The sequence below is a fragment of the Salvelinus alpinus genome, chromosome 5 (assembly GCF_045679555.1).
Source record: "Salvelinus alpinus chromosome 5, SLU_Salpinus.1, whole genome shotgun sequence".
NCBI classification, from domain to species: Eukaryota; Metazoa; Chordata; class Actinopteri; order Salmoniformes; family Salmonidae; genus Salvelinus; species Salvelinus alpinus.
In genome coordinates, this window is record NC_092090.1 from 97,433,803 (window position 1) to 97,445,913 (window position 12,111).

Consider the following 12,111-nt stretch of genomic DNA (forward strand, 5'->3'; position numbering starts at 1 on the left):
GAGTGGTTCCCAAAACTCCCATGAAGAACTGCAACCCAAGGCCGGAGAGTTGCTTTAGCAAAGATGGCTGACAGAAATACTAGGATGGAAGCAAATGTAAGTAATTATAACTTCAAAAAGAATCATGCAAAACATTTACAGTTCAGAGGAATATGTTAGTTAATGTAGAGACAAACTATTATGCATACCGACAAACAAAAATCTCTATTTAGCAAGTCTTGATTTTTATTAATAATTTAAAAAAAAGTTTAAATAAATTTATAGAACAGAGAATGGATTAAACTATTTATCGCATTTAATAACCAGACATTCATACAAACTTGCTGTGTTGAATTCTTTAGGCCCAACTGAACGTACTGTTATATGCTGCCACTCTGGGCAGCCATAGTGGCATGTGGCAAGTTACTGCTGTACGGCAGTAGTGTCTGTTCTGTAGTGAAATAATCTATGTGGGTATATGATGACTGTGATGAGTCACAGTGCCTATAGCCTGATTCTAGGCCAGATGCAGTTTTGGATTGATTTAAAAGTTATGATTTAATTTCTGTTAATAAGCATTCGTTGTTTTCAAAAAGTGCTATAGTATCAGCTGGACCTATTTCCCACCGTGGACTCGGCTAATTATCAAACTCTTGAGGCCCAATGAGATAGTAACTTTGCATTGGACCTCTGTATTTCACACATATGGTCTTTGCATTTTGTCTTCCTGCTCTTTTCGTGTCCAGTCTTTTCCATTTCCTTCTGCAACAAAAAACACATTTATTGTAATCTATCTCAGTCTAAAGGAAATATCCTCCAGTTGGATTTGGTATCAGATCAATACATCTGTTCATATGCTGAATTAGTAGGTCTATTGTAGTCACTCCAACATTCCATTAGGACTGTAGAGCCAAATATAAAAAATAAAAAAACATCCATGGCTGTCTTTCTTAAATAAGATAATTAATAATATAAACTATTTAAATAATATAAACTATTTAAATAATAGAAACTATTTAAATAATAGAAACTATTTAAATAATAGAAACTATTTTATATTTAATTCAAAATACACATTTGGCAGGATATGTTTTTTTTGTAATGATGTCATTGCATTCATAGAGCATCAGTATTTTGTCATATTTCGTTGGAGGCCCTCAGTCTCTCGTCCCTCCGAATAAAAAAAAGAGCCTTTACGAAATAAAGAACGTTCTTTAATTTAGGCCACATACATGGCCGGCTCTAGCCTTTTGCGGGCCCTAAAGCGAGAATTGGTCCCCCCCCCCCCCCCCCTTGACAGCACAGAGAAACAATTACATTTTTAAATACATTTAAATACATTTCCTGCAATTCTACACATTTTGCCGTGGGCCGGAGATACATTTAGCAAATTTTATGAAACATTTCCTGCAATACTATCCATTTTGCCATTGTGTGGAATCAAATTAAATATTTTTTTGTCACATGCTATATAAACAACAGGTGTGGACTAACAGTGAAATGCTGACGGGACCTTTCCCAACAAAGCAGACATAAAGAAAACAGAAACATTTCAATTTTTTTTCCCAGTTTTTAAAGCAAAATTCCTGCAATTCTGAACATTTTGCCATGACTTACAGTATGCCATGTTCATGATATCTGAGTGACTAACACAATCATTGGGGGCCCCCTGAAGGTCAGGGCTCTTGGGAACGTGCCTTTGCATGCCTGGTCGGTATTCGGGCCATGATTACTACAACTTTAGCTAGACTAATTGACTAGACTCATTTACCAATCTATAAATTGTAGCTGACATGGCTAATTGAGTGACTGTCAGTGACTGACATAACAGGAGAAAAATTAGCAGAAAAATAAGCAAATTTCGAACTTGCACCTTTTTGGATTCTACTCTTCTAACTCTTGACACCCAGACTGTTCACTTACGGGCTGGGGACCTACGTGACTGCTTACGTCGCATATGCCTGGAACCGGCCCTGGCCACAACTAATTATCCAGTATAATCACCACGAACAATTACTTGTGAATATAAACCCACTAAATTTAGCCACATCTGGTTTGACCAGGCGCATGCGCGCTTGGAATAAGGGTCGTTATAGTGGGAGTTTGCTTTGTGTATCCTACGGGGAGGTTTTATGAAATGGGATATTGTATTGACTCAACAGGAAATAGACTACGGTTTAGAGTAGTACATCGTCAGAGGACATGAAGAAATACTGTCGGTGATATTAAACGCAGAGAGGCTACTTTATTGTGCTGTAGAAGTTTTGAAATGTTTCTAGCAGTGCGGCTCGTTTTTTTTAGCATACTCTCTTCTGTTTATGTGCTAGAATAAGAAGAAGTGTCATTTCGCTTGATACATTTTGCCTTGCCGGAGCTACAATGACACCGTTGAATTTGACAATGAAGGAGAGAACACTTCGTCGCGCTAAAACCCACTGGACTTCAACAGCAGCAACAGCTGGAATAGTTGTGCTGTGTGTGTTTGCGTGGTCTTGTCACGCGGAAGAAGCATCTTGTCACGGAGCGTACGACTTGTACTTTGTCCTAGATAGGTAGGTAGAATTGATTTGCAACATTTAATCACTGAAGTGCCTGTTATGTTCAGCGATTGAAAAAAATTACAATGTAGCTACAATGTAACAATGTAACAACAACAGTGTCAAATGTAGCTACAATGTAACAGCAATGAAGCAATGTCACATTTAGCCTAGAGATGTATACACAGTCACATTTATTATTTTTATGGTTCAAACCATTCATGCATGGTCCGGTTCAGCAGATGAAAGGTTAAATTGGTTAGTTCCCGGTTTAGAATACCGGCCTAAATATAATTAACCCTGCAGAGCAGCCCAATACATATTTGGCCTCCAAAAGTTATCTGAGAAAAATAAAAAATTAAATTATATTTTTGTTGTTGTTGTCATTTTCGTTCCTGAACAAAAAAATACTGTAAAAATCATCAGGAAACGGAGTCTACTCATATAAAGAGGCGTATGATTGTATCCCAATGTAATCAAGGTTTGGCATGATTCTGTTTTTCTCAAAATTCTACATCTGTTTGGGATTCTTGCGGTAAATTTGTACAAAAACAAATCTTCCCAAGGCTGAATGTAATTGGGGACCCCTGCCATAGGCCTACTGGGAGTTCTGTTTAGATCTGCTAACCTTGATGCATTGTCAAGATAACACGAAGCTACTGAGACAAAGCTTTTGTGGTCTTAAACCTAACCCTCACTTTAACCCCAATCCTTGGTCTGCCGTAAATACCACTTGTAACATAAGGAGACCTCTTTCCAGTTGAGCAACAAAAAAAAGTTTAGACAAAGTTGAAGTTCGGTGATGCATACCATACTGTCTCAGGAAACAAACGGACTTGATACAACACGTGTTTTTACTTTAGTTTTTTGACTTCATTATTCTTCTCTCCCTACTTGGCTCAATGCCATATTTCTGCAAGCCTGTTGCATCTGTGCACCTCCCCTCCAGTTTCAAACCCGCTGTCAACTACTCCACCCTGTTTGCAATTATAAAATGACAGGATGTTGCAGAGATTGTAGCATGGACGACCATTGATACAATTGATAAACTAAAAGTTTATGCAGTGCTTTCAGAAAGTATTCACACCCCTTGACTTATTCCACATTAAGTTGTGTTACAGCCTGAATTCACAATTAATTGAATATTTTTTTCTCTCACTCATCTACACACAATAACCCATAATGACAAATTCAAAACATGTTCTTAGTCATTTTTTGCAAACTTATGGAAAATGATATACAGAAATGTTACATTTACATAAGTATTCACACCCCTGAGTCAATAGATGTTACAGTCCCATTTGGTAGTGATTACAGCTATGAGTCTTTCTGGGCAAGTCTCTGAGAGCTTTGTACACATTGGTTAGTACAATATCTGCATATTTTTCTTTTTAAAATCTTCAAGCTCTGTCAAATTGGTTGTTGATCATTGCTAGACAGCCATTTTTAAGTCTTGCCATATATTTTCAAGTATATTTAAGTCAAAGCTGTAACCAGGCCACTCACGAACATTCAATGTCATCTTGGTAAGCAACTTCAGTGTAGATTTGACCTTATGTTTTAGGTTGTCATGCTGAATGGTGGATTTGTGTCCCAGTGTCTGTTGGAAAGCAGACTGAACCAGGTTTTCCTCTAGAATTTTTCCTGTGCTTATCTCTATTCTGTTTCTTTTTATCCTAAAAAACTCCCTAGTCCTTGCCGATGACAAGCATACCCATAACATGATGCAGCCACCACCAATGTTCCCTTAAATGTTTTTCGCCTTTGAGCAACTTGCAGATCTGCTGAGTGCAAACTTGAACGTTGTAAAAATTCTGTGCAACTTCCAGCTCGTGTTTACTGTAAACACTGAGGCTGTACCCACTTTAAGTTACAGTTATAACAGTGGTCAAGTAGGCTACTGTGGCTACTTGATCATAATGTAGGCCTACCAGAGTCGCCTGCCATCAAAAACTTTGGAGAAAATGCCTCCCATAACATTTTAACATGGAAATAGCTGTTCTATTATTAAGCCTACAGTATCAGCCAATGTGTGGTGTTCATTGTAGGTCTACATTAGGCCTAACTCCCCCCTATCTGAGATATCTACTGCAGCCATCGTCCTCCACATTCAACATCCGTTCTGGCAGTCACATTCTGTTTAAGGTCCCCAAAGCACACACATCTCTGGGTCGCTCGTCTTTTCAGTTCGCTGCAGCTAGCGACTGGAACGAGCTGCAACAAACACTCAAACTGGACCGTTTTATCTTAATCTCTTCATTCAAAGATTCAATCATGGACACTCTTACTGACAGTTGTGGCTGCTTCACGTGATGTATTGTTGTCTCTACCTTCTTGCCCTTTGTGCTGTTGTCTATGCCCAATAATGTTTGTACCCTGTTTCATGCTGCTACCATGTTTTGTGCTGCTGCCATGTTGTGTTGCTACCATGTTATTGTCATGTTGTGTTGCTACCATGCTGTGTTGTCATGTGTTGCTGCCTTGCTATGTTGTTGTCTTAGGTCTCTCTTTATGTAGTGTTGTGTTGTCTCTCTTGTTGTGATGTGTGTTTTGTCCTATTTTATTATTCTATATTTTTATTTTTAATCCCAGCCCCCGTCCCCGCAGGAGGCCTTTTGTCTTCTGGTAGGCCGTCATTGTAAATAAGAATTTGTTCTAAACTGACTTGCCTAGTTAAATAAAGGTTAAAATAATAAAATAAAATACATTCCATGAGACTTTTGAAAAAAATCATGCAGGGTTTGACATTAACCTGTTTATCCACTTGTCCTTCAGACAAGGTGGTGACTGAACATGTTGTTGTGTTGTTTGATGCAAGAAACCACTTTACAAAATAAAATGCATTAATATTCCCATACCATTATTACAGAGAATCTGAAAAATTGCCTATTGGCTTCTTAGCTTATTCAAGCCTGTTTCAAAATACAACACTGCCCCTATAAGACAAAAAAAAACAAGCTTTTTACCTGACTTGCTTTACAAAGATGTCTCGAAATTTTGACATTTTGTGCTCTTGTAGGAAGCAATCACTCCCCCATTGCTGACGAGAAATTATCTATAACTGGGCTAATAACTCAGGAACTAGCAAAGAATATGAACAAAATGTGCATATGTGGCTCATGCTGTAAACACAGTCCAGTTCAAAGTGAATGGCACAGATCCATATATGGCAATGGTCTATTTGCATATAGGCCTACTGTAGCTCTGATTGGTTATGCAGCACAGGTCTGTGGAGAGTCGTGTCAATGCAATAGAATCCTGCTCCGGTGCATTGTGCCTACAACAACATTTCTTGCATAATTTGTTTTGTTTCGGATATGTTGTGTTGAAAGTGGCTAATATTGAGTTGATTAGATCACAATTGCCACAGTAAAGGGAAAACGTTGACAGTGTTAACAGGGAAAACTGAAGTTCAATCTCGTGCTTCTCTCCGTGGGTTGATATGTCTTCTGCACAGTCTCGGGGATACTGCGCACCCCGCACACTACTAAGATGGAACACTGGCCGCCACCATGCTTGAAAATATGAATGAGTTGTCCTCAGTGATGTGTTGTGTTGGATTTTCTCCCAACAGAACACTTTGTATTCAGGACATAAAGTTGATTTCTTTGCTACATTTTCTGCAGTTCTGCTTTAGTACCTTGTTATAAACAGGATGTATGTTTTGTGATATTTTTATTCTGTACAGGCTTCCTTCTTTTCACTCTGTCATTTAGGTTAGTATTGTGGAGTAACTACAATGTTGTTGATCCATCCTCAGTTTTCTCCTATCACAGCCATTCAACTCTGTAACTGTTTTAAAGTCCCCATTGGCGTCATTGTGAAATTTCATTCCTCTCCGGGCAACTGAGTTAGGAAGAAGGACGCCTGTATCTTTGTAGTGACTGGGTGTATTGATACACCGTCCAAAGTGTCATTTAATAACTTCACCGGGCTCAATGGGATATTCAATATCTGCTTTAATTTTTATTTTGCCAATAGGTGCCCTTCTTTGCGAGGCATTGGAAAACGTCCCTGGTCTTTGTGTTTGAAATTCCCTGCGCGACTGAGGGACCTTACAGATAATTGTATGTGTGGGGTACAGAGATGAAAGAGTCATTAAAAAATCATGTTAAACAATATTATTGAAATAAAAAACAAATACATTCAAAAGTTTTAACAAGAGCAAGGAAGTGTGTTTTATTTGAAAACACCTTCATATTTTTGTAAAAGCACAATATTTCGGTAATCCCATCACCCCTACCTTTCCGTTTACTCAAAATAACACATGCACAGTATTGTTCTTGAGTTCCATGCAACTTAATATGTGACTTGTTAAGCACAGTTTTACTCCTGAACTTATTTAGGCTTCCCATAACAAAGGGGTTGAGTACTTATTGACTCAAGACATTTCAGCTTTTATTAATTTGTTAATATTTCTAAAAACATAATTCCACTTTGACGTTATGGGGCCAGTGACACGAAATCCATTTAAAATTCAGGCTGTAACAGAACAAAAAGTAAAGGGGTGTGAGTACTCTGAAGGCCCTGTACATACATTACTTAGGCTTACTAGTAAACATTAGATCGTCAAGAGCCAACCGCATGTTGCAGCGAACATTCAGTCAGTCCCAACACTTTAGCCATTACACCAAGAGGTAAGAAGCTCTTGAGAAGGTCAGTACTGTAGTGTAGGTTTTGTAACAAGGACGTTACAATGTAATGTATTCACAAAGTAACAAGGACGTTACAGTGTAATGTATTCACAAAGTAACAAGGACCGTACAATGTAATGTATTCACAAAGTAACAAGGACGTTACAGTGTAATGTATTCACAAAGTAACAAGGACCTTACAGTGTAATGTATTCACAAAGTAACAAGGACCTTACAGTGTAATGTATTCACAAAGTAACAAGGACCTTACAATGTAATGTATTCACAAAGTAACAAGGACTTTACAATGTAATGTATTCACAAAGTAACAAGGACTTTACAGTGTAATGTATTCACAAAGTAACAAGGACTTTACAATGTAATGTATTCACAAAGTAACAAGGACTTTACAATGTAATGTATTCACAAAGTAACAAGGACCTTACAATGTAATGTATTCACAAAGTAACAAGGACCTTACAGTGTAATGTATTCACAAAGTAACAACGACCTTACAATGTAATGTATTCACAAAGTAACAAGGACTTTACAATGTAATGTATTCACAAAGTAACAAGGACTTTACAATGTAATGTATTCACAAAGTAACAAGGACTTTACAATGTAATGTATTCACAAAGTAACAAGGACTTTACAGTGTAATGTATTCACAAAGTAACAAGGACCTTACAATGTAATGTATTCACAAAGTAACAAGGACTTTACAATGTAATGTATTCACAAAGTAACAAGGAATTTACAATGTAATGTATTCACAAAGTAACAAGGACCTTACAATGTAATGTATTCACAAAGTAACAAGGACCTTACAGTGTAATGTATTCACAAAGTAACAAGGACCTTACAATGTAATGTATTCAAAAAGTAACAAGGACTTTACAATGTAATGTATTCACAAAGTAACAAGGACCTTACAGTGTAATGTATTCACAAAGTAACAAGGACCTTACAATGTAATGTATTCAAAAAGTAACAAGGACTTTACAATGTAATGTATTCACAAAGTAACAAGGACCTTACAATGTAATGTATTCACAAAGTAACAAGGACGTTACAGTGTAATGTATTCACAAAGTAACAAGGACCTTACAGTGTAATGTATTCACAAAGTAACAAGGACCTTACAGTGTAATGTATTCACAATGTAACAAGGACGTTACAATGTAATGTATTCACAAAGTAACAAGGACCTTACAGTGTAATGTATTCACAAAGTAACAAGGACCTTACAATGTAATGTATTCACAAAGTAACAAGGACTTTACAATGTAATGTATTCACAAAGTAACAAGGACTTTACAGTGTAATGTATTCACAAAGTAACAAGGACTTTACAATGTAATGTATTCACAAAGTAACAAGGACTTTACAATGTAATGTATTCACAAAGTAACAAGGACCTTACAATGTAATGTATTCACAAAGTAACAAGGACCTTACAGTGTAATGTATTCACAAAGTAACAACGACCTTACAATGTAATGTATTCACAAAGTAACAAGGACTTTACAATGTAATGTATTCACAAAGTAACAAGGACTTTACAATGTAATGTATTCACAAAGTAACAAGGACTTTACAATGTAATGTATTCACAAAGTAACAAGGACTTTACAGTGTAATGTATTCACAAAGTAACAAGGACCTTACAATGTAATGTATTCACAAAGTAACAAGGACTTTACAATGTAATGTATTCACAAAGTCACAAGGACCTTACAATGTAATGTATTCACAAAGTAACAAGGACTTTACAATGTAATGTATTCACAAAGTAACAAGGACTTTACAATGTAATGTATTCACAAAGTAACAAGGACCTTACAATGTAATGTATTCACAAAGTAACAAGGACCTTACAGTGTAATGTATTCACAAAGTAACAAGGACCTTACAATGTAATGTATTCACAAAGTAACAAGGACTTTACAATGTAATGTATTCACAAAGTAACAAGGACCTTACAATGTAATGTATTCACAAAGTAACAAGGACGTTACAGTGTAATGTATTCACAAAGTAACAAGGACCTTACAGTGTAATGTATTCACAAAGTAACAAGGACCTTACAGTGTAATGTATTCACAAAGTAACAAGGACCTTACAATGTAATGTATTCACAAAGTAACAAGGACTTTACAATGTAATGTATTCACAAAGTAACAAGGACCTTACAATGTAATGTATTCACAAAGTAACAAGGACGTTACAGTGTAATGTATTCACAAAGTAACAAGGACCTTACAGTGTAATGTATTCACAAAGTAACAAGGACCTTACAGTGTAATGTATTCACAAAGTAACAAGGACCTTACAATGTAATGTATTCACAAAGTAACAAGGACCTTACAGTGTAATGTATTCACAAAGTAACAAGGACCTTACAATGTAATGTATTCACAAAGTAACAAGGACCTTACAGTGTAATGTATTCACAAAGTAACAAGGACGTTACAGTGTAATGTATTCACAACGTTAATCATCCAGAGTAGTAGTTACAGTATTGTCAAAGTGCTGTGGAACTTTGCTTCAGTCTTAGCCCCCCCCCCCCCCCCCCCCCCACCCCCACCCACACACACACACACAGATACACACTCTTTGCCAGACGGAAACATTGACCTTGTCTTGGAGATGGAGGGGGAGGAGAGAAACTGTGTGAAAGATGGTGGCCCTAATGGTGAATCTCTCATGTTTTAATGTTCTCTGCACATACATTGAATTGTAATTATTAGTTTAATTACCACGATGTCGTTATCATCAAGGGCAAATTGAACACACTGACTGTGTTCACATTGCTCACTTTGACTGATAGAGGGTACGGTGTGCCAAGGCCTGAGGCGTGTGTGGCAAGCACACTCCCTACGTCACCCGCTCTGGACTGGCACATGATGTATCTGGATGATAACAATAATAATAAAAACTATCAGTCATCATATAACTTATTAACCAAAGAATGTTTATTTCATGAAACTAGGTGGTATTGGCATAGTAGCAAGGAAATTACCAGGAAGCAAACCAAAGGAAGTAGACCAGGATGTAAACCAAGAAAGTAAACCAGGGAAGTAGACCAGGAAGTAAACCAAGAAAGTAAACCAGGAAAGTAGACCAGGAAGTAAACCAAGAAAGTAGACTAGGAAATTAACCATAGAAGTAGACCAGGAAGTAAACCAAGAAAGTAAACCATGAAAGTAGACTAGGAAATTAACCATGGAAGTAGACCAGGGAAGTAGACCAGGGGTGTAGACCAGGGAAGTAGACCAGGGGTGTAGACCAGGGAAGTAGACCAGGGGTGTAGACCAGGGAAGTAGACCAGGGGTGTAGACCAGGAAGTAGACCAGGGAAGTAGACCAGGGAAGTAAACCAAGAAAGTAGACTAGGAAATTAACCAGGGAAGTAGACCAGGGAAGTAGACCAGGGGTGTAGACCAGGGAAGTAGACCAGGGAAGTAGACCAGGGACGTAGACTAGGGGTGTAGACCAGGGAAGTAGACCAGGGAAGTACACCAGGGAAGTAGACCAGGGAAGTAGACCAGGGAAGTAGACTAGGGAAGTAGACCAGGGAAGTAGACTAGGGAAGTCGACCAGAGAAGTAGACTAGGGAAGTCGACCAGGGAAGTCGACCAGGGAAGTAGACCAGGGAAGTAGACCAGGGAAGTAGACCAGGGAAGTAGACCAGGGAGTAGACCAGGGGTGTAGACCAGGGAAGTAGACCAGGGGTGTAGACCAGGGACGTAGACCAGGGAAGTAGACCAGGGGTGTAGACCAGGGACGTAGACCAGGGACGTAGACCAGGGAAGTAGACCAGGGAATCTCAACTGTAGACACTGACAATGTCAGTGGTTTTGGCACAACAACGCTTTCATAACATAAATAATGTTACCAATGTCTCTAATCTCTCTTCTCTTCTCATCATGACCACCATGATGACTACTTTATCCATCTATAGACACATCCAGCTCTTGTAGGGGATGATCAAGTTCATACATCCAGCTCTTGTAGGTGGTGATCAAGTTCACACATCCAGCTCTTGTAGGGGATGATCAAGTTCATACATTATCATAAGGAATTGTTTTGACTCAAGTTGAATTTAGCTTCAAAGACAATGTGGTTGTCTTTCATCTATCTGAAAGCATCGGTCTGAACACATTCTGCTGACTCGTGCTCTGCTCAATCAGCAACACACTGCAGAGCTGTACCACATGTTGTGGTACACTGTGTTATCAGTACAGTCAGTACCACTATCTATAACAGCAAGCCTAGTCAGCATGTCTAACTGTAGCACAAAGAACGTGTGCTGTAGGGACGCACTAGTAAATCATCACAATTGTAAGTTATTAAGGTGCTCTTTGGTGAAAACCTAAGAAGGATCAAGGTCAATCTTCTTGATATTAAAATGCCTTCGTTGTTGTGGCACGTTCAAAGGAACATAATTCTACAAGTCAACTGTGTTTTCTCTGTTGCAGGTCGGGAAGTGTTTCTAACGACTGGGGTGAGATTTATGCCTTTGTGAAGAATCTGACAGATCGATTTGTGAGGTAAGCATTTTTGTATTCTTTTACAAATGACTTGTGGTCTGGCAAAGGGACAAGGACTGAGTGTAATGGAGAAAAGCGTTGGGTAAGTAAAGGAACAAAGGTGGACTGGATATGTTTGTTAAAATGGAATCTTGAAGATTTCAACAAATCAACAAATGCCACTTTTATCTACGGCCAGCTTTATGTCACATCTGAGTTTCTCTCTATCTCCTACTTGTTTTTCAACATTCTTCTAATAAACTTCTGTCTAGCTAAACCACTAATTCAATGTTTTCCCAGTCCATTAACCAATATAGCCAATCCCTACAAAACGTACCAACTAGCATAGTAAAAAGTACTCATGTCCAACCTGGGTTAAATTAGAGGATGAAAAGGATCACGAAAAAGTTTATAAAATAAAATTTGC

At 38.0% G+C, this 12,111-nt stretch overlaps 1 protein-coding gene across 3 annotated transcripts in view; it reads left to right on the forward strand.

The window, feature by feature from the left end:
* Window positions 1–2,095: 2,095 nt before the first annotated feature.
* The window catches only part of LOC139577317 (anthrax toxin receptor 2-like), a 132,777-nt gene continuing 122,761 nt past the window's right edge, over window positions 2,096–12,111 (forward strand). For all 3 annotated transcript variants that reach the window (XM_071404332.1, XM_071404330.1, XM_071404331.1), the window contains exons 1-2: window positions 2,096–2,531; window positions 11,634–11,705. In XM_071404332.1, coding sequence (XP_071260433.1) covers window positions 2,359–2,531; window positions 11,634–11,705 — 245 coding nt within the window. In that variant the 5' untranslated portion in view covers window positions 2,096–2,358. The remainder of the gene's footprint in view (window positions 2,532–11,633; window positions 11,706–12,111) is intronic.